A 23,452-nucleotide genomic window follows, 5' to 3' on the forward strand; every position below is an offset into this window, starting at 1 on the left:
GCCTCTCATGCTCTAGGAGTGTCATCCTCCACGAGGCAACAATATCACCCTCGCACCTGGTCTAGGCCCTGACAAAGATGCACCCCAACTTGCCAGTCTCCTGACAGGCAATGGAGACCACGTACGACTTCGGGTGGTCAAAGACCCGCCTTTCAAAAGCCTAAGTTTGGAACTCGACAACAGCCCTCCCGCACCAAACAAGCAAAGTCCTGCAAGCAGGGCTTTTGACTTCCCACCTATCAAGTCAGGTCAAACCCGTCTGTCACCCTTCCTTCACGCCTGGCGTCACATCACCTTGGATAGGATGAATGGGTGCTGTCCATCGTGACCCAAGGCTACCATATCCAATTCCACCAGCACCCCATTACTCCAGTCGTCATCACCACACCCCCTTCCCCACCTCTCCTAGACGAGGTGTTCGTCCTTCTGCAAAAGGGAGCTATCGAGCGGGTACCACCACACCTCCATGGGACGGGATGGAGGCATTCGACCCATATTAGATCTAAGGGAGCTGAACTGTTATGTCACCTACCACCGCTTCCGCATGGTGTCCTTGCAGCAGATTATGCCACTTCTCCGGAAAAATGTCTGGATGGCCACCCTTGACCTCCAAGACGCGTACTTTCACCTCACCATCCACCCCTCCCACCTCAAATACCTACGCTTCGCAATTGGTCAACAGCATTACCAATATGCAGCCCTACCATTCGGCCTTTCAAGCGCCCCAAGAGTCTTCACAAAGACTATGATTGTGGTGGCGGCCTTCCTCCGTCTCAAGGGTATCTCCATCTACCCATACATCGACGATTGGCTCTTGGTAGCATCCTCCAAGGACACTCTGGTCTCAAACATCAACGAGACAATGGTACTCTTGGAAAACCTGGGCCTGCAAGTCAATCTGCAAAAGTCTCAACTCCAACCGCTCCAGAAAATACAGTACATCGGTGCTCTACTGGATTCCAAGACATGCATGGCTTACCTGCCACAAAACAGAGCGGCAGACATCATCCACCTAGCCACCGTTGTCCGTACCCATCCCTTTGTCACGGCCTTCCAGACACAGAGGCTACTCGGCCTTCAGGGCCGGCTCGCTTACTAGGCGAACTAGGCATTCGCCTAGAGCGCCCTGGCCCTTAGGGGCGCCAAACTGCACCCACTACCTGCCCAAAGCACCCCTGCTGGCTCTGACGGGGGGTGCATGGGGGGGCGCCAGAAGGGATCCTCGCCTAGGGTGCAAAATATGCTGGGGCCGGCCCTGTCGGCCTTATGGCCGCAACTACGTCGGTCCTGGTCTTCGCAAAACTAAAAATGTGCCACCTCCAACTGTGGTTTATCTGCAACTTCAATACAACAAAAAACGCACCTACCACCGTCCTAACCCCCCCCCCCCAAATATACGAGAGTCTTTACTTTGGTGAACTGTCCCTTCCAATCTTTTCCAGGGAGCACCCGTCCATCCTCCGTCACCCGAAATCACCCTAACAATGGATGCTTCCCTGACGGGCTGGAGTGCCCACATGATGGGCCTCTGTGTTGGAGGCAAATGGAACGCGCAGAAGAGGAAGCAGCACATAAACTTCCTAGAACTCCTTGCAATACAGTATGCTGTCACCAGCTTCCTACCTATGATCAAAGGGAAATGTGTCACGGTCCTCACGGACAACACTACTGCACTCTCTTATGTCAACAAGCAAGGGGGCACTGTCTCCCTACGCCTCTGCAACCTTGCCATCCACTTGTGGAACCTTTGCATCGCCCACAATGTTTTCCTCATAGCCATACACATCCCTGGACACATGAACGTGCAGGCAGACCGTCTAAGTCGAGCAGGACTTAGCCTTCACAAGTGGGAGATGAACCCAACCTCCTCCTCCCACTCTTCCGCAGGTGGGGAGTTCCCCAAGTCGATGTTTTTGCCACCAGAGCCAACAAAAAATGTCCTTTGTTCTGCAGTCGAGGCGGCAGGGATCTGTCCGTGGTCCACAGGCCTTTTTTACCTTTTCCCTCCACTACCCCTGCTTCTGACAGTGGTTCGCAAAATCATCAGAGATGGAGCGCACTGCATCTTAATAACCCCGTGGTGGCCGAGACAACCATGGTTCTTGACCGTCCTCGAATTGTCAGCAGAGGTCTACCATCAATTCCCTCTGGCACAGGACCTCCTCTTCCTGTCCTACTCTCCTCTCCTGTACCACGACGTGCCACGGATGAAGTTAACTGCCTGGAGGATGCCGTCAACACCTTTTCCACCCGCGTAGCTAACATTTTATTAAACGCAAGAAAGCCTACTACGCGAAAGTCCTACCATTACAAATGGCAAAGGTTCTGTTCCTCCTTGGGTGATGATGCTCCTCGAGCCACCTCCATGGGTCTCGAGAAAGTTTTCCAATTCCTCCTGTCCCTCGCTGACTCGGGACTCTCTCACTCCTCGTTAAGAGTTTATTTGGCCGCACTTTCGGCCTACCATGTTCAAGTTGACAGATGCACACTGTTTTCACATCCGCTTTCAAAACGTTTTTTAAAAGGTTTATTGCATCTCTGCCCTCCTGTCAAAACTCCTGTCGTTCCCTGGGACCTTCCTCTAGTTCTTCGTCAGCTCACGAGGAAACCCTTTGAGCCACTCGCAACTTGCAACATGAAATTCCTGTCGTGGAAGACGGCCTTTCTGGTTGCTGTCACCTCTGCGAGGCAAGTTGGAGAAATACTGGCTTTCAGACACGACACGCCTTGTCCTTTTTGCCAGACGGTGTCCGCCTCGTCCCTGACATCTCGTTCCTGCCAAAGGTAGTGTCAGAGTTCCACCTACAGGCAGAGGTCTTCCTCCCAGATTTCCTCTCAGCTCCTACATCCTCAGAGGACAGACTGTTACACACCTTAGATGTGAAACGTGCGCTCCTGTTCTACCTGAACAGAACCCGTCCAGCGAGGTGTGACTCCCAACTGTTCATCTCATACGCACCAGCAAGGCTGGGGACTCGCATCACAGCTCAGCTACCTGATTGCCTCTGCTACCTGATTGCCAAACAGCCATTGCCTGGCCCAATCAGGGCCCATTCTACTTGAGCTGTTGCGGCTTCCACTGACTTTCTCCAGGGAGTTCCCCTAACGGACATATGCAAAGCCACTACGTGGGCCATGCCTAATACCTTCATAAGGCACTACACCCTAGACATCCGTAAGAACTCTAATACAGATATGGGACATCACATTCTATCTTCGGCTACGCAGTAAGGACCTGCCAGCACCCTCCTCCAGGTAGGCTACTGCTCGCTAATCTCTCATGGGTGTGAAGCACAGAGACCACGTCGAAGATAAACAGGTTGCATACCTGTAACTGGTGATCTTCGAGTGGTCATCTGTGTATTCACACCACCCACCCTCCTTCCCCGCTGCTGTCAGCTTCTACCTTTTCCATAGGGGTTGATTCGCTGCAGTTTGAAGGAACTGGCGGGATGTCTGCGCCCTCCCCTCTGGGCATGCGCGGTGGGGTTCCTGCGCATGCCCAAGGTCTGGGCGCGAAAATCCGTTAAAGAGCTTGCTACAATGCCGATCGATCCAGCGCGTGCACACTGAAACCAATGGGTGTGAATGCACAGATGACCACTCAAAGATCACCAGTTACAGGTAAGCAACCTGTTTTTCTCTTCCTGTCCCCCAGTGCCCCTGCTAGGGAGGGTCCACTTCTCACCAAGATTTGGGAGGACAAGTTCAGGTGCATTCTGGCTGCACCATTCTGGCATGGTTTCTGTCCTGAAGCCACTATCTACCTCTTCCCATGATGTCAGACCTGCTCTGTATAGGGCTTCTCCTGCACCACGATGTCCAGTCCCTGCACCCAATGGCCTGGTTGATAACAATATCACCAGAGTGGTGGGATAGAGTGGCAAAGGTGTTAGTGTCCTCCAGGCACCCCTCGAGAAGGAAATCTTATGCTGCAAAATGGTCCAGGTTTTCCTCCTGGGCGGCTGCCCGCAGCTTCCCCTGAATCCTGCCAGCTGAATTATATTTTTGAATACTTATTGCACATGAAAGATAGTGGCCTGGCTGTTACCTCCATCAAGGCCGATCTTTCAGCCATTTCAGCATTCCACAATCCCGTTGCAGGTTTTTCTGTTTTTTCAGCCCCAATTTCCAAGAAGTTCCTCAATGTTTATTTAATTTACACCTTCTGATGCCCCCTCCCATCCCCCAATGGTGTCTTTCATTGATGCTCTCTGCGTTAATGTTCAGGCCCTTTGAACCCCATGCCACATGCGACTTGTCCTTCCTCTCCTATGGTAGCCCTTCTTCTGGCAATCACCTCCACCTGAAGGGTACGAGAACTCAGGGCTTTGCAGTCTTCCCTGCCCTTTACCAGGTTTCACTCTGCTCAGGTCATTCTTTGCCCTAGTCTGGAGTTCCTCCTGAATATTTTGTCCACCTTCCACATTTCCCAGAACATAGTTCTGCCAGTGTTTTCCCCCTCCCCCACATCAGATAAGGAATGAACCCTACACACATTAGATGTCCATAGGTCACTACTATTTTATTTAGGAGGAGGACAACCTGCTGGTTTGCTTTGCTGGTTCCCGCAAGGGCCAGGCAGCCTTCTCTCAAACCATATCACACTGGGTTGTCAAAGTCATCCAATTAGCATACTCTGCCTCCACGGTCCATTGGCCACTCCATCTCAGGGTTCACTTGGCCAGGTCTCAATCCTCCTCTTCAGCCTTTTTTGGCAACGGACATCCCCTTGGACAGCATTGGCAAGGCAGCCACCAGGTCCTCCCTATCGACATTCATCAAGCACTATGCAGTTGATGTCAATTCCAGACCCGATGTAGCTGTGGGGAAAGCAGTTCTTCAGTTCTTATTTTGGTGAGGATCCCACTTCCACCTCCTACTGGTAAGTCAACTTAAGAACATAAGAACATAAGAGATGCCAATGTTGGATCAGGCCAAAGGCCCATCCAGTCCAACACTCTGTATCACACAGTGGCCAGAAATACCAGGTGCCATCAGGAGGTCCTCCCCTGTGGAACTATACAGAAGCCACGAAGATGAAAGCAAGGTTGCACTTACCTGTAACTATTGTTCGTCGAATGGTCTTCTGTGCAAGTATACATCTGTCCCTCCTTTCCCCGCTGTGCGATCCTTACACTCCTGAGGTCCTTCCACGGCAATGCAAAGGGACAGGGGTAAGGGGCTGTGTACCAGGCCCATGTTAGATCCTGCTTAGGTATCCTTGAAGCACTTACTGGGATTTTGGTTTGGCTTCATAAGAATTCGTGGAACCCAGTCTCTCCCTTTTCACTGTTTCTGGGACGGAAGGGGGGCCCATCATCAAAGTGTTTGTGAGGACTATGAGCCCCGCCCATACTTTGCCTCTTGCGTTGTACTTCTGTGGATGGAACAGCTTCCGTGACACTGGTGTTGAACATGGGAGGGAGCAAGTCAGGTCAGTGGTGCAGGTCAAAGGACTCCTCCTTTGCTGTCTCCCACTTGCTTTTCCTCTCCACGCTTTCCTGTGTGTGTTCTCTGTTGTCAATTATATTTCGTATGCAGATTGTGCATTTTATATTAAGGAAGTTTGGAATGGCACAACAACAGCAAGAAAGAGCTGAGAAACAAAAGGAAAAGAAACTGTAGCAGATTTAGAAGGGGGGAAAATTGGCTCGTGCAGCTGTTTCCTTCATTTCCCTAACGAACTGTTAGATAGCCTTTCTTAGAATGTTTTCTTTGCTTAATAAAAAGCTCAGTTTGATGAATTCATTTTGATAGTTACTACCACAGTCCAGAAATGTTTGGTGCCTTTTAGATTCAGATGTCATCTGTATTAGATTGCGCCTGCAGCTTGGGTGAACAATAACTCAAGAAAGAAGTACTTTATTTTTATGTGGTGTTGTAAGTTTAGCTTTCTCAGCATGACCGGGCCCATCCTGTAGTTTTGCTTGACAAACTCGATGGCTAGTCAGGGATGTAGCAAAGGGCTTTTACTGTCCTTAATGACCTGGAATACCTCTAGCTTTGGAAATGTGACACCCCTGAGAGCCATGGGGAGGGAGGGACAAAGGCAGCTAGAATGCAGTGCAGTGTGGATCTGGAGAGGCAGAGGTGAGGATTTTCAGCTGGTCTAGAAGCTGGGGAAGTTTCAGGGGTCCTTACAATGGCTGTCTGAGTATCTGACGCAGGATTAGCAGCTGTGCTGTCTCCTGGTGGAATGTGCTTCCTTCCCGAAATCTCTGCTTGTTTGTACATCAACAAATGTTACAAATAAAACATAAGGATTTAGAGTTGGAGGGAAACTAAGCCTTGTAGTGAAGTCTGTCAACTTCTTGCTTCTTGAGTGGGAATGTTTATTGTTTTACAGCAGTGTCTTAGTTTTTATCCTCCCTGTTGTTATTGTTGTTGTTGTTGTTGTTGTTGTTGTCGTCGTCATCATCATCATCATTTATAGTCTGCTTTTCTCACTGGGACTGAAGGCAGATTACAAATATAAGAAATAGTCAATAGGGAAGCAAATTACAGAACAGCAACAAAATAATGGTAAAACAGAATAATGGATTGGGGCTGGACAAACTGATAAAATAATGCGATGGGACTGGAAGTGAGGAACTGTTGTCTAAGGCCACAAAACAATCAATGTAGGAAAAGGCTATCCCTTATAGAAGTCACTTCCAATGCTCCCTCTAAGCTGTGGAGTCTTGTGAGCAAAAAGTCTACTTTGTGAGCTACTTGCATTAAAGTTATGAGTGAGCAATTTGGCTACTGCATAAATTAGTTTGCTCTGGAGCCATCCTTCCTGAGCTAAGACAAAAAATGTGTGAGCCAGAGGCTAAAAAACTGAGCTAGCTCACACTAACTCAGCTTAGAGGGAACACTGGTCACTTCCTGAACTGATCCTCAGGGATCTGTATTGGACTGGTACTTTTCTACCTATTTATAAATGAACTTTGAGTTAGGGGTGAGTAGTGAGGTGGCCCCGTTTGTGGATGACACCAAATTATTTAGGGTAATTCAGGGAAAAAATGAATTGTGAAATGCTCCAGAAGAATCTGTCCAAACTGGGGGAATGGGCATGAAAATGGCAAATGAGATTCAGTGTGAGCAAGTGTAAAGTGATTCATATTGGTGTAGATAATCCCAACTTGACATTATACACTGATGGGATCTGAGCTGGCAGTGACAGAGCAAGAAACTGATCTTGGGGTGGTAGTGGATAGCTCAGTGAAAATGTTGACCCAGGATGCACTGATGTGAAAAAGGCAAATTTTATGCTGGCCATGATAAGAGCAGGAATAGAGAATAAAACTGCTTTTATACTATCCTTATATAAATTTGTGGTGAGAGCACACGTGGAATACTGTGTACATTTTTGGCCGCTGCATCTGGAAAGCAGCTGGCCTATGAGGATCCATTAAAATGCTTGGGGCTGTTTAGCTTATAAAAAAGGCAAGTAAGGCAAGACATAGAGATTTATGAAATTCTGCATGGTGTGGAAAGGGTGGTCAAGGAGAAACTTTTATCTCCCATAATTAGGCTTGCCAAGTCCCCCCGGGGGGCAGGGAAACCCCCGCCCCAGAGGCCCGTTCCCCGCCGCCGGTAGATCGGGCCCCGGGGGGAACCCCACCCCCACGTGCACATCACCAGGAAGTGACATGACGACGCCGGGCACGCTGGGGGCTCTATGGTTTTCCCTCGGACAGTCGTGGCCCCGCCCCCAGCGTGCCCGGCATCATCACGTCACTTCCTGGTGATGTGCATGCAGTACGTGCGCGCTTAAGCCGCAATCTGGGAGTCCCCCGCTGCGGCGATTTTTTCACTTGGCAACCCTACCCATAATACTAGAACCTGGGGCCGTCCACTGAAGCCGAAGCATGAGAGATTCAGGGCAGACAACAGAAAGTACTTCTTCACACAGTGCATAGTTAAATTGTGGAACTCACTGCCACAGGATGTGGTCAAGGCCAACTTGGAAGGCTTCAAAAGGGGAGTGAACAAATTCATGGAGGATGGGGCAATCAATTGCTGCCAGTCAGGATGGATAGCTACTTGCTCCAGTACAAGAGGCAGTATGCCTGGGAGCGTGGGCAGGAGGATGCTGTTGCAGTCGTCCTGTTTGTGGGCTTCCTAGAGGCAGCTGGTCGGCCACTGTGTGAACAAAATGCTGAACTAGATGGGCCTTTGGTCTGATCCAGCATGATTCTTCTTATGTTCCATTATACTTGTTAGTATGAGGAGAAACAATGTGAAACTTGGGGTTTGCTATGGGGTGCATCATCCCTTTTACCTGTACAACAGGCTTTTGGGCACTTCCAAATAGACTTTACTGAGTTGGGGGGCCTGCGCACTCCAGGGTATACAGATCCTCTGATTGCCTGTGGTGTGTTGTGTGTGTTAAGTGCTGTCGAGTTGTTTGCAACTTATGGTGACCCTATGAACTAACATTCTCCAAAACACCCTATCATTAGCAGCCATTCTCAGGCCCTTCTTAGGTCTTCCCTGTGGTAGAGAAGCTGTGGGCTGCATATCAGATTTTAAAATTCAGACCAAGCTGCAGCAAACAGAAAATGGCAAACCTTGTTTAAGCTCTCTAGAGAAAATAGTTGCTAACAATATATACTCCGTTTAATTAGAAGAAAAGGCAAAGGTATAGAATGCCAATTTTATCAACCACATGAAGGAACTGTGTAAACTACATTACTCAAACCCTCTTTGGAGAATAAAGCAGAGTCTTCTGGGTAATTTGCTGTAGAATTCAATGGCCAGCTTTCATAGTTCTACTGTTGGTGAGTAGGAAGAAAGAAGATAAAGGAGGATGTTCTTTTTAAATTTCTTTTTGCTCTACCTCTGCTGACTGAAAGAAGCAGAAATCACTTGGGACTGGTGAGTGAATTGCTTGAATTAAAATGCATTTTTTTTCTTGCATCTAATGAAGTGGGAGAGTTTATTCTGAAATAAAATAAGAGTTCGCAATTCAGTACTAATAAATGACTCTTTAAGATGCTACAGGACTCTTGCTTCATCTGCTGCAGCAAAACCAAGGCTGCTACCACTTCTGAATTTTTTCATGGCACTATTTGTATGGAAATAATTATTTAGCATTTATATAATGCTGTTGACTGTTCAAAGACTGTAGCAACTATCAGACCATTGCATTAATTTCTCATGCGGGAAAAGTGATGTTCAGAATCTTATAACAAAGACTGCTACCATATATGGAACGAGAAATGCCAGATGTTCAAGATGGATTCAGAAAAAGAAGAGGCACTAGAGATCATATTGCAAATTTACGTTGGTTACTGGAGCATGTGAGAGAATTTCAAAAGAAAATCAGCTTGTGTTCCGTAGATTACAGCAAAGTTTTTGACTGTGTGGATCATGAAAAGCTATGGTTGGTTTTAAAAGAAATGAGTGTGCCACAGCATCTGATTGTTTGATGTGCAGCCTGTAATCCAGACAAGAGGCTACTGTTCAGACAGAATATGGAGAAACAGAATGGTTTTCACTCGGCAAAGTTGTCAGACAAGGATGTATTTTATCTCTCCATCTTTTCAATCTCTGTGCAAAACATATCATAAGGAAAGCTGGATTAGGTTTAAGTGAAGGTGGAATGAAAATTGGTGGAAGGATTATTAACAATTTGAACCAGGTTTGAGTCCAGAGACACCTTTAAGACCAATGAAGTTTAATTCTGGGTATAAACTTTTGTGTGCATTTTTAAAGGTGCCACTGGACTCAAACTTTGTTCTCCCTCTGAGGTGGAGGACATCTTGTGGGTGATTCCCATCCATCACTTAGGGAGGCAGGACTAATTTCAATTACTTCCTGTTTCCTGTAGTGGGAGTCACCCTAGGCTCAGTTCTGGTGCTCCAAAAGCAATGCAGTAACTTAACCACTGTAAAAAAGAGAACTTGAACACCAACAAGAGTATAGCCAAATCACAGACATTGGAACAGGAAGAAAAAGGTGAGTCCTCTCTCGCATGTAATCTTATTATTATTTTTAAATAGAGTGTGAAAGAACAGCATAGTAGATAGAGGAAATGACGACCCGGGAGGGCCGAGATGTCCTCCAAGCCTCAGAGGAGAAGGACCCTTCACGGTGAGTAACCAATGGTCGTTCTCCCTCTGAGGTGGAGGACATCTTGTGGGACCTCCCAGAGCAGTGTCCCTAATTTCGGGAGGGAAGGTCATCATCGAGAGACAGGACAGATTGAAGAACCCATCTCCCAAAAGGCTGCAAGATGTCCTCCAAGCCTCAGAGGAGAAGGACCCTTCACGGTAAGTAACCAGTGGCTGTTCTGTTGCTTCAGACCAACATGGCTACCCACCCGACTCTTTTAACAATTTGAGTTAGGCAGATGACACCACATTACTAGCAGAAAATACTGAATACTTGAAACGACTACTGCTGAAGGTTAGAGCAGAGAGTGTCAAAGCAGGATTATAGCTGAACATCAAGAAGATAAAAGTAATGACTACTGGGAATTTGTACAGCCTTAAAGTTGATGAAGAAATTGAAATTGTTCAAGATTCCACCACGGCTCCATCATCAGTCAAAAGGAAGACTGTGACCAAGAATTCAGGAGATTGAGACTGGGAAGGACAGCCATGAAGGAGCTCGAAAAGATTCTTAAGTGTGAGAACATGCTGGAGGCAGCCAAGATCAAGTTAATTCATGCCGTAGTATTCTCCATTACTATGTATGGGTGCGGACGTTGGACAGTGAAGAAAGCTGATGGGAAGAAAAGTGATTCCTTTGAAATGTGATGTTAGAGAGACAGATACCGCAGTGGGGTTCTAGATCAAATCAAGCCTGAACTCTCCCTATAAGCTCAAATGACTAAACTGAGGCTATAGTACTTTATTCACATTATGAGAAGACAAGAGTCACTGAAAAAGACCATAATGCTTGGAAAAGCTGAAGGAAGCAGGTAAAGAGGAAGACCCAACATGAGATGGGTGGACTCAATAAAGGAAGCCACAGCCCCCAATTTCCAAGACTTGAATAAGGCTGTTAACGATAGAACATTTTGGAGGACATTAATTCATAGGGTTGGCATAAGTCGGGAGTGACTTGATGGCACTGAACACACAACACACGGTAACTGTTCAAAGCTCTTTACATAAAAGTATAATTATTGCTATCCTGTAAAATAATTCAGTGGGAATTGAGGCGAGGCAGAGCTGAGAGAGTAGTTTGTTTGAGGACCCCAAGTGAGTTTATGACAGAGACAAAACCTGAACCCAGGACTTTCTGGTTTGTTGCTTACTGTAGTAGCCAATGCCATACTAGCAGTGCTGTGGGTTTCCCAGAAAACGTTTGAATTGGAATATTTTCCAATTCAAATTTAAATAAGTAATTTACTTATTGTCACTTGGACCCCAAGTGAGTTTATGACAGAGACAAAACCTGAACCCAGGACTTTCTGGTTTGTTGCTTACTGTAGTAGCCAATGCCATACTAGCAGTGCTGTGGGTTTCCCAGAAAACGTTTGAATTGGAATATTTTCCAATTCAAATTTAAATAAGTAATTTACTTATTGTTAGCAAAGGTTAAATACTGTTAGCAAAAGAAGGCAAATATGCCATGTATAAGCACTGGGGTTTGTACATGCTTCATATCCTACATTTAGCTTATCCAGCATGGTTGTTTTGCAGTATAAGAGCTCCATCAACTATAGATAAACTATTGAATATATGGGGTGGAAAGTTTTCTGCATGAAAATATATTTTCCACCCCACATCACAGCACACTCTCTTAGTCCCTGTCTACTTACACTTGGTGACTAAAAAACCCCCTTGTTTGTTATACTGTGATAATTTAACTGTGGATTATTTTTGTGGATTTTGCTGGTGGATTATTTGTTTACCAAATTATGCAGCACATCAGCATGTACAGTACTAGAATTTGTGGAAGTTTCACTGTTCATTTTTACAGAATTGCGAAGCTGTCAGTCATTTTTGGGACTTTACAGTTTACGCATTGTCACGGGTCCCCCCATCCCACTCAGCAAACCGCATTCCCAAATCTGCTCAGGTTCCACATTTGCTGTTTGCCTGAATGTGTATATAGTCCCCCAATGATAACAGCAGAGAACAAAAACAAACAAAAATAATGGCATGGGAGTTTTCAAACAGCGGTGGTTAATGTTTAAACAGGAATGGCATCCAAATGAAATGGGATCTTTGTTCAAAAAGACAGCCACTCGGTGTGGGCTGAATGCAGAGCAGAGTGCCACTCTAAGAGGCAAACTGGTCTAAAATGGGACATTTACATTTGAAGGAAAGGGATTGTGTTTTCAAATGGAAATATGCAACAAAGCATGTCTTTAAAAAAATGTGCATCCCCTGTAAGCAAGTGGAGAATTTTTATCACTGTGGGTAGGACTGGGATTGGCTATCTGGCATTTGTACAGTGTTGTTAATGCAGGCCTGGTTTCAGTCCAGATGTTGATTTTGGTTCCCCCCATAATTAAACCATGTTGACATTTTGATTGAAGTCTGTCCAGGAATTGGCTGGCAGACCGAGGCAGTGATCTGGCTCTGAAATATGACCTCGTTTCCTTACCTCATCTCCCTCACCCTCCACCATGGAATAACTAAAGCAGGACTATGGTATAGGAAACTTGCATAACTGAATTCATTTGTCACTTCCTCTCAGCTTTAATATGAAGTATGGCACTTCTCTATTAATTAATGTTTGGCATGGGAAAGAACTCCATGTGCTGTTTTAGTGCATTGTTTTTCCAACTTTGAACCACTTGCCCCCTCCCCCAGTTCTGAATTTACTCAGCCTTGTGACACTCATTCTCCTACCAGTTATCCACTCCATTGGCCAGTATGTGGAAATTCTTAGGCACAGTTGTGTGTTGTCCATAGACTGCAGTACCTGTTCAATGCTGGAACTGGAAGAGGAGTGAAAAAGAGAGCTCCCTTTGTTTCACATCAGGCTGGGGTGATGGGGCAGTAAAGATGCAGTCATCTGCACATGACCAATATGGATCAGTGAAAGTCTCCTGCCAGGAAACATTCAACCCACCCAACTCTTGGCTGATGGGCAGAGGGAGGTTCCAGCTTCCTCAGGATATTATCTTTCCCTGGAACTTTGTGCTTGCACATCCTGTGTCATGGACCCCCAAAGGGGGGCCTACCCCACAGCTTTGAGAACCACTGTTTTTTGCGTCAAAACCTTGTTTACATAAAACATACTTGTAGATACTTTTTAAAAATGACAATAGCATGTATTCTTCACTTTAGAGAGTCATGTGGTAAAGTGCTCAAAATGTTGGACTAGAACTAGGAAGGTTCGAGTTCAAATTCCCACTCTGCCATGGTGCTCCTTGCTTCATCCAGGGACAGACTCTAACTTATCTCGTAGAGTGGTTGCAAGGATAAAAAGGGCTAGGGGAGACAACTTAGGCTTTCCTGAGCTCCTTGGCGAAATGCAAGATACAATTGAGTCCTGTTTGGGGGGATAGCCAGTTGGGATGATTTGATTTCAGGTGCATACCTGTTATGTCTGTTAATGCTCCTCTGTCTCTATTATCAATAGCCTTCTCAGACTGGAATAAAAAATTACCTCTATTGACCATGCAGAGTTAACATTTCTCTATTATCAATAGCCTTCTCAGACTTACCTCTATTGACCATGCAGAGTTAACATGGCAGCAACAAAGCGTTCTCCAGTGTCAATGAGGTGGAGCAGTCATTGGTGGTGGAAAGTGCCATTAAGTTGCAGCTGAGTGATAGTGACCTTGTAGGGTTTTCAAGGCAAGAGACATTCAGAGGTGGTTTGCCATTGCCTGCCTCTGCATAGCATCCCTAGACTTTCTTGGTGATCTCCCACCCAAGTACTAACCAGGGGCGACCCTGCTTAGCCTTCACGATCTGGGCCATTCAGGTCGGGGTAGGACAGTCCTTTCTCATGAGAAATGGGAGAAAAGCAAGATATGATATTTTAAATAAATTAAATAAGGCGTGCATCAGAGTAGGATATATTTGTAAGACACTTGGAAAATGGATTCATGAGCTGGTCTTTTATGTGCTGTGGAATGATGGCTGCCAGCATACTGCTGCATTGTCAGCATGCATATGGCCTTGAGGAAGATGAAAAAAAAAGGAGGTGCACAAACTACTGTTTATTCTTTTTTGGTTCTGTTCAGGTCTTCCAAGATTCACCAGTCAGCCAGAGTCAGCCTCCGTCTCCAGAAGAAATAGTGTGGTGCTTAACTGCGAAGTCAATGCTGATCTCTCACCCTTTGTGCGGTGGGAGCTAGATCACCAGCCGCTCTTTCCAGATGACCGAGTATTCCAGTTGTCGAGTGGAGCTCTGATAATTAGCAATGCTACAGATGAGGATGGCGGCACGTATAGCTGTGTCATTGAAATCGGTGGCTCTCCCAAATACAGCGACGAAGCAGAGGTTAAAGTTCTTCCAGGTACAAAAATCTGTCAAGTTTTTTTCTTCTTCTCCTTTCACTCTTGAGATACTAGTGAGATACTTAACTCTTCCAGCTTACAGTTTAAAAATTGCTGAATTAAAAATGGAATGCCACCCTATAGTCTTTTGTGAGTAGACCCAATAAAAGCTAGCTTTTAAGCGCTGGATTTCCTCGTATCCCAGGCCACAAACAAAGGAACAAAAATCCTGGAGTGGTGACAGAATTTTCTCATAGTCTGTGTTTTCACAATAGATCTGTGCTCCTAGAATTAGCCCTGAGGCCAGTCCTTGTGCCCATTCCAAATGCTATTGTCCCCTGTAGTTACTAATTGGTGGTGGCCATGTTTCCCCCCCTTTTTCACCCAGGCAGCACTTTCTCATGCAAGCTACCTTGGTTATTTCTTGGCAAGGTCTTAGCTGTAAAGCATTCCACTTGTACATGTAGAAGGGAGTGGGGAACAGTCTGTTATCAGCTAAGGCATCCTCTGGGAGAAATGGAGTTGGGCAAATGAGACAAATTGTAAATGGGAAGCCATTTGGGCTCTGTCTTTTGTATATTGTATTGAGAGTTGGAGTTTCAGTGATGCTTTTGTTATAGTAACCGGTGTTTATTTTCTGATTGCGCTATCTGCAGAATCAGAAGCTCCCTCCAGTCTGGTCTTCCTGAGACAGCCTTCCTCACTGACCAAAGTTGTTGGACAGAGCGCAGTTCTGCCATGTGTTGCTGCTGGCGTTCCCATTCCCATGATCAGATGGACAAGAAACGAAGAAGAGCTCATTACCGAAGGGTATGTAACAGCTCTGCCCTTACCACCGTGACACCTTTTCCCACCCTGACCTACCCACTTTGGTCTCTGTGCCCACTTTCTCATGAGGTCACAGGAAACTGCTGCAGATATTCCAGGGTGGCTTTGTGGGCAGCCAGAGAGGGGGATGCTGTGGCCCTCCCTGTCTTTTCATTAACTGGCTGGGAGGGGGACCTGCCAGCAAAGGAAGGAAGGAAGGAGGCTGGAAATGGAAGGAAGGGGGTGGCCAGTCTCCTGGCTTCTGGTGTCCTACCTTGCCTACCATGTTATTGCATTCTGCATTGTAAAACATGTAAAGGGTATCATGCTTTTATAGTTAGATTTTCCCCCTGCTCTGTATTGCTTTGCCTATTTCCATCCCACTTAGAGAGCATTCCCTAAGATCACAAAGGATGTGTGGGTGGGAGGAGAAATTCAACAACTAGACCAGCCTCTTCCCCTTCCTGTAGTGGTGATACTGTATTACGTGGCAATGGCACGATTTATTTATTGATTGATAATTTAAAAATTATTAGCTGCCTTTCTTCCTGTGGAGCTTGAGGTGGTTCACGAGAATAAACTACATAACAAACATAAAACTAAAATTTAAAATCGCAGTTTAGGAGTGCTTTAATTAAATGCAGTCCCAATAAAGCCATCTTCAGCTGCCTCCGAAAGATCAAAAGAGGGGGCCAGGGGCATCTCATTGGGGAGGTTCTTCCATAATCGTGGGGCTGCCACTGAAAAGGCCCTCTCTTGTGTACCCATCAAATGAGCATCTTTAATAGATGCAGTCCCAATAAAGCCATCTTCAGCTGCCTCCAAAAGATCAAAAGTGAGGGGGCCAGGGGCATCTCATTGGGGAGGTTCTTCCATAATCGTGGGGCTGCCACTGAAAAGGCCCTCTCTTGTGTACCCACAAAATGAGCTTCTTTGGTTGGTGGGACAGTCAGGGGGTCCTCTCCTTGTGATGTTACTTCCTTGGCAGGAACATATGGGAAAAGACCATCCTTCAGATTCCCTAGTCCCAAGACACTTAGTGCTTTAAAGTTCAAAAACAACACCTTAAATTGGGCTCAGGACAGGAGCCAGTGTAACTGCTGTAGTATCCAAGGTGTATCCAAGGTCACATGCTCAGACATTACAGCAGTTACACCGGCTTGCCTGTGTTGTTATTATATCCTTAATGTTTAAATAAGGGCTGGAAAAAATGGTTTAAAAACATCAGGGTTGTTTTAAGAAATGGCTTCTTTTCCATTCCTGCCTGGTCACTGGCCAAGGTGACTCCTTAGGCCTTTTCTCTTCATGCACTCTTAAGCAGAAGCAGAACATTTCAGCAGTGCGCTGATTCGGGAGCCTGCCCTCTTTTGGGTGTCACCCCCCCCCCCCAAGCTCAGCCTTTCATTTAGTAGGGTTCAAGTGATGGCAGTAGTATTGGGATCTGAGTTTAGTCCAACGAGGCAGTGCTTGAAAGGCTGTTCTATCATCTGCCGCCAATACTGAGTGAGAGAGACTGGAGGCAACGGTGGCAGGCTACATTCAGATGTCACAACAAACCTCAGTTTGCGATGGGCATTGTCACAGCTTGTTGTGCTGGATCTCCCTTCACTAACATGCTGTTTCATGGTGTGGGAAGCCTTGAGTAACGCTCCCATTTCCCATGCCATGTGAATGCCTGGGGAACTTGGTAGTTTGTTTCCTTCCCTCCAAACTAAATCGCAGCGTAATCCAAGTTCAGAATCCAGATTCGTGGGGAGGAAGATTGGAACTTGATTCAAGGCTTCCCAAACCAGGCAGTGCTATGGGAAGAAGGACAGGGGAGTGAAAGAATGTGACAATTAGCTTCATTCATGCCCATCAGGAGTGCTCAGCAGACTGTTCTGTGACCTCAAGAAGCTAGATCCATATAGTGCAGTATGATGTTAAGACTCAGTTTGATCCTCTTAGAAAGCACTTTGCCCCTCTAGCACCTTGTGCAGGGGACCTAGAGGCATTTAACATTTAAAGCAGCTGATTTCTTTAAATGTTTTAAATGATTGCTTTAAATGATTGCTGCTTTAACATTGAAAAAGGAGATTAAAACCCCAGAGTGGGAGAGGGCTGTAGAAGAGCTACATCCTAAAATGTTGCCTCCCTATTTTATGGAACAAGATCACCCTGCACAACCACACAGGGAGTTGCTTTAAACTCTGTTTATAGTGAGAAAATGTGGAATGCTGGGGTTTGGAAGGCTCCCAGGCTGCCTTTAAATAAGCAGTTTTTAAAGAAAACGCTGGGAGTTCTTTATTATGTAAAAGTTAACAACAAATGCAAGGCAGCACATGACTAGCAGGGTAAACAGTCTTTGTCTATTACTGAGTTGCTTTTTGTAATTTTTGGGGAGATGTTCTTACATATAAACAAATGATCGCCTGAGCGCCTGAGGTTTTTTTTAATGCATTGGTGGATCTTTGTGTTTAATTCCCAGTTGTATTTGCTTGGCTGATTGCACTGGTGGATGTTACATGTTCGACCTTGCTTGTTCTGTTTTGTAGTTGTTGAGGTTATTTCTTTCAATGTCTGTTTATTTATTTGGATTTATATCCCGTTCTCCCTGCAAGCAGGCTCAGGGTGGGTTCCAACAATATAAATATATAATACAATTAAGACCACTTAAAACAACAGTATAAAATAGCACAAAAACTTATACCACGTATATTCTGATTGTCTTAGCAATTAAGATGGAATTAAGATTCCAGGCCACTGAGAGGGGGTCAGCCAGAGGGAGGGGATGTTCACCGCCTCAACCAAAAGCCCAGTGGAAGAGCTCAGTCTTACAGGCCCTGCGGAATTGTGATAAATCCCTCAGGCCCTGATCTTATACAGGAGCTCATTCCACCAGGTGGGGGCCAGGGCTGAAAAGGCCCTGGCCCTGGTCGAGGCAAGTCGGACGTCCCTGGGTCTGGGGACTACCAAAAGATGTTGATTAGTAGACCTCAGTGCTCTATGGGGCTTATAAGGGGAGAGGTGGTCCCGAAGGTGTGCTGGCCCCTGGCTGTATAGGGCTTTAAAGGTAAGTACCAGCACCTTGAAACGGATCTGGTATTCAATAGGCAGCTAGTACAGTTCGTGCAGCACTGGGTAGATGTGAGCCCGCTGATTATCCTGGTTTTCTTTTGTTTATATATCTGTATAAATTAGAAATAAGCTTGAAAAAATAGACTCTGACATCTAAGTGTTCAAAATATTTCTCTAGTTTTGATTTTGGTGCATATGAACAACAACAGAAAAGAAATGCTTGCTTTCTGGCAGTGGTTGATGATGACTGATTGGCTTCTAATGGTATTGAAAGTCTTCTGTTCAGGATATGTTTGGCTGCACAAGCTCTCTAAATTTTTTTAAAGGAAGGCGGGGCTAAGGTTGCCAGGAGAGCATGTATGTGTTCATTGGTCACATCCTAGCTCCACCCAACTGCAAATATTCAGCTCAAGGAGCTATCTTGCACCAGTTATCTGTGAGTCTTCGGACTTCCATCCAGTGGACCAGTAATCTGACAAGTTTCCAGCTAAGCAGACTTCCACAGAACCATCTCCTTCTTGACAGTAATATCCTTTCCTTCCCCATTTGCTTTCAGTGGTCCATACAATGAAGAGCAGTTAATTTCCAAGTTGGTTCCCCCATTGTTTGGACTAATATCTGCCAATGTTGTTAATCCCTGGATTTCAGGCATTATTGGCCAAAGGATTCTGAACTACAACTCCTTCCTCAGTGGTATTCCCCCCCCCCCATAAGGCTTTAAAGGAGGGCTTTTTCATACAGAGGGTATGCACATGCATGTGTATGAGAATGAGGGAAATTATCCACTGGAGATAGATTTTGTCCAAGGTTAATGATGCCTTGATCTACATGGGAAACCTTATGGATTTGTGATGTTGGAGCAAGTTTATTGTTAAGTTTTAAAGCTGGTTTCAATAAACTTCAGTCCATTCAAAGCCAGAGTAGGGAAGTTAGAAATACTTACCTGGTTTTTTTCATCATCATCTTGCTTTTCCATTTTTAAACAATAATTCTTCTGATTACATGATTTAATCTGAAGAAATTATGCATGTTCAGTATCATCCCCAAGACTTGGCATGAAGATCATTTGCTATACTGAAGTACGTAATTGGGGGGGTTAGGAAGACCCTACTCTAGGGTGCTTTAGCTAGACTGTTTTAACCTGAGCTTGTTAAAAACAGAAATTGGTTTTGGGGATGGTGGTGGTCAGTGACTTTAAAGATGAACTGTGTTTCCAGAATCTTCAGAGATGTCATAAACTTCTTTTTTTAAAAAAGGATTTTCTTTTTTCTTTTAATTATTATTCTATTATTATTATTATTATTCTATTATTATTATTCTATTATTATTATTATTATATTATACTTCTTTATACTCTTTTATTAGAATATTATACTCTTTAAACACCAATCTGTCCTATTTTTCCACAGCTCTCAAAAGTTTTTATTGCTGGCGGGGGGGACTCTGAAGATCAATGAAGTCACAGAAGATGATGCTGGAGTATATACCTGCATTGCAGATAATGGGAATGAAACAACAGAAGCTCAAGCAGATCTTTCAGTACAGGGTACGTAAAGAAATCTTAAGAGATTAAGGAACAGGAAGGCCTATTAAATAGTCAAGGCCACAAAATTCCAGAGGCTAGAATTCTTGAAACTGGGAAGAGGAGGAGCTATTTTTTTGTGATCCTGTCACTTGGAATTTACATGAGTAGGTTCCCAAAGTCACCCAATCATTTGCAACCCTCGACTGGGGCTAGTAGTCCACCGGGACTGTTGCCTGGAGCTCAGCTCTGGAAATATTTATTTATTTATAAATTTATATACTGCCCTTTCCTGAGTTCACAGGGCTCCGGGTGGTTACCAACAACAACAACAAAACCAATATAAAACCAAAATTAAAACAATCAAATTAAAATGCTTCCTCCTTGCAAATAGGATATTCCTGCTGTGAAACAACCACAACTATTTGTTTGCCATTCCTTCTTCTCTTCCCAGCTGGGCCACTAGCAAAATGGCAGCATTGGCCATGTGAGGAAGAGTATATATGAAATAGAGGCAGGTAGATGCCGACCATGCCACATGCCACTGTGCATGCGCTTGTGGGACGAAGTCAATATATCTGGCCTTGGCCCTTTGTCGCGTACAGGGATCATGTATATGAAGTCCCTTGCCCCGCTTGGCAGAGTTATAGGTTTTATAACTCGTATGATGCTTTCAGAGTAGCATGTAATACACTTCATGAAAAGCTTTGTAAGGAATGCTTAATGTTGTATTTACTAGGAAAATACTCCTAATGATGATAGGGTATGTATAGTGGGAAGGCCCACGTATTCCTGGTTATGCACGTCACACACCTCTTTGTTGGTGGCCAGACCACCAAATGTAAGGGTGTTAAGCAGGCTATGTCTAATATACAGAACTTTTGGGTGGGGGGAGATTTCTGTCGGAAATTATGTTGTGGCCGCATAACTTGTCTCCATAAATGGTAGTCCAGATCTCCCTCTCCCTCCTGCAGTATTACAACATGAATCTCCCAAGTAACAAGTAGTTTGGTGCTCAGATACTGGGGTTCTCCCTCCTTAGAAGGATAATAATCTATTAATGAAATGTAGAGGTTTTTAGAAAAAGATTTGTAAGTAGAAAGGTATTTGCTCACTAAATGAAGAATGTTTGTGCTTATTTTTAAGGGCAGAATTATGTTCAGTTCCATGATAATTTTTAGAGCCCCCCCCCCCCCCCCCCCCCCCCCCTTTCCCAGGGGGGGGGGGGATTTGTTTATCAATCAATCTGCTCAGACAGAACTCACGTTCATTGTCGGTCTTCAATCAGACCTTTCTCCCAATCATCGTTATTACGCTCGATCTCTCGCGCTTGCCCCAGTCGAACTAGCTAGTGCCCGAAGGCCACTCAGCGACTGGACCATCGATCTGTGAGCTGGAGGCTAAAGAACTGTGAGCTCACACTAACTCACCTTAGAGGGAACACTGGTTGGGTCTGCCTTTTGGAAGAAGATGGCAAGATCGGGGGAGAGGGGCTTATTTTCTCCCATATCATTATCCCACAGGGGACAAAAATATTTTGAGTCCCAGTGGGGAAAATGTATGTCTACCTATATTTGTTCCCCAAAGTGGAAGAAGAGGCTTGGGGCCATGTTTTTCGGGGTGGGGGGAGAACAAGCCGTAAAGAGTTAAGTGACTTCTTCCTTCTGCATGATTCTCCCTCTTCAAAAAGCAGCCGCAGTAGCTGCACTTGGAAAAGAAGAAAAATCTTAGACAAGTATGGTGGAACTAAATGCAGTATCCTGAACCAGGCAATCTGAATCTATTCATACACTTAAATATGCTGGAATGTAGGGATTATGAACAAAACTGGGAGACCTTCTTCCCAAATAAACCACGGGCTTGAAGTCTGCCTTTATATGTACCTTGTAATGTCCCAAGTTATATACAAATGGCATTTCACATAACCATGAGTGAATAACAAAAATGTGTAACAAAAATGAGTAACAGAAATGTGAGGACTCGATAACCTGTAGGTGAACTGAAATACAAGACTGTTGTGCATTGTGTTTACGGATGCTTGCAACCTGTGTGTATTACCTTTCTCTTCCATGTTTGATAGTCATATGACAGGGAAATGGGGGGCAGTAAAGTTATTTTACTATTCTGTGAAAGAAATGATCAGATTTCCCTTGCGTAAATGATGAAAAGGTAGTATTGAAAGACGCGATTGAGGGAAACGGCAACAATGCCTGTCTAGTTCATTTTATCAGCTTAATTCAGGAAGTAACAGAGAGGCAGACAGATGCTGACAAGGTTATAAGATCACATTTCATCTGGGTTGGGTTTTTTTCATTTGTCACTGAATTTGGCTCCCCGGAGATCCATGCAAACACTGTGACGTCAACTACATTGCTTTTATTTTTCCTGGACTATCAGTTTCACATTGAGCTGAATGTTGCTGCTTGATATAACACTGGTGCCTATTTTTTTTTAAAAAAGAAAAGCATAGCATCAGGTATGCAATGTCAGTTATCTCAGAAATTGAATGGAAGGGTTACTTTCTGAATGTCAGTTGCACAGATTTGTGGGAGAAAGTAGAAACTTAAGAGCAGAGAGATAAAATTTCACTACATTTTAAAGCCGTGAAAAGAGACAATCTGATTACATGAGGAGTTCAGACTTGTCTAGCATTTGTTTCAGTGAGCTCAGCTTCACTGCTCCTCAACCATGACCAGTTACTATGGGAGTACTAAGGCAGTTGAACTTTGGTTGCAACAAAGTGAGGGGACAGCTGGGCACTACCAGTGCATGAATTGCTTTAAATCTGCACCTATAACTGAGCTCTTGGTCTGAAGCAACAGAACAAAGTTAAGAGTCCAGCGGCACCTTTAAGACCAGCAAAGTTTTATTCAGGGTGCGAGCTTTGGTGTGCACGCACACTTCGTCAGATGCTGAAATGGAATTACAGATCGTACTTGCATATATACAAGGTGGTTTGTTAAATTAGCATGCAAAGTAATGAAGTGTTTTTTAACAGATAAAAAGAATGACAAGCTTGGTTTCTGGTTATCATCTGTTTCAGTTCAACTGGGGGGGAGCAACATAGGTAATAAATAAGACGGGGACCCGCGATACTCGCGGGGAGGGGAGAAGAGCTCCGTCTCCTCCATCCCCCCCCGCTCGATCTCCCCGAGGAGGCGGCGGCGAGGCCGGTCCTCCCCCCCCGCCCGGCTCCAAGGCGGAGGCGGCGAGTCCGGTTCCCCGGCCGGGCTCCGTGGTGGCGGCGGCGGCGAGGCCGGTCCTCCCCCCGCCTGGCTTCGAGGCAGCGGCGAGTCCGGTGCCCCCCTGCCCGGCTCCGACCCGGCTGGGCTCCGCGGCGGCGAGGCCGGTCCTCCCCCCCCGCCCAGCTCCGAGGCGGAGGCGGCAGCGGAGAGGCCAGTCCTTTCCCCCCCCTTTGCTGGGCTCGGCGGCGGCGAGGCCGGTCCTCCCCGCCTGCCCGGCTCCGAGGAGGAGGCGGCAGTGGCAGCAAGGCCAGCTACAGAGCGTTCCCTGCGCATGCGACGCTCTGTCACTTTCGGGGGGGTTTAAACATCCCCCCGAAATTTTTTCAACTTTTTGGATTTTTGTGCACCCGTGGGGACCGCCCCACGTGTGCACAAACCTCCCCCTCCCCCCCAAGTGCCCCCGGAGCGCTGATTTAGCG

The 23,452-nt window shown here is 45.6% G+C and overlaps 1 protein-coding gene across 1 annotated transcript in view; it reads left to right on the plus strand.

Annotated features, from left to right (window-relative positions):
- The window catches only part of NEO1 (neogenin 1), a 125,172-nt gene that overhangs the window by 15,031 nt on the left and 86,689 nt on the right, over positions 1-23,452 (plus strand). The window contains exons 3-5 of the mRNA XM_015425677.1: positions 14,147-14,422; positions 15,059-15,212; positions 19,676-19,812. Coding sequence (XP_015281163.1) covers positions 14,147-14,422; positions 15,059-15,212; positions 19,676-19,812 — 567 coding nt within the window. The remainder of the gene's footprint in view (positions 1-14,146; positions 14,423-15,058; positions 15,213-19,675; positions 19,813-23,452) is intronic.

This window comes from Gekko japonicus, unplaced genomic scaffold (genome assembly GCF_001447785.1).
Source record: "Gekko japonicus isolate JY-2015 unplaced genomic scaffold, Gekko_japonicus_V1.1 scaffold1259, whole genome shotgun sequence".
Taxonomy (NCBI): Eukaryota; Metazoa; Chordata; class Lepidosauria; order Squamata; family Gekkonidae; genus Gekko; species Gekko japonicus.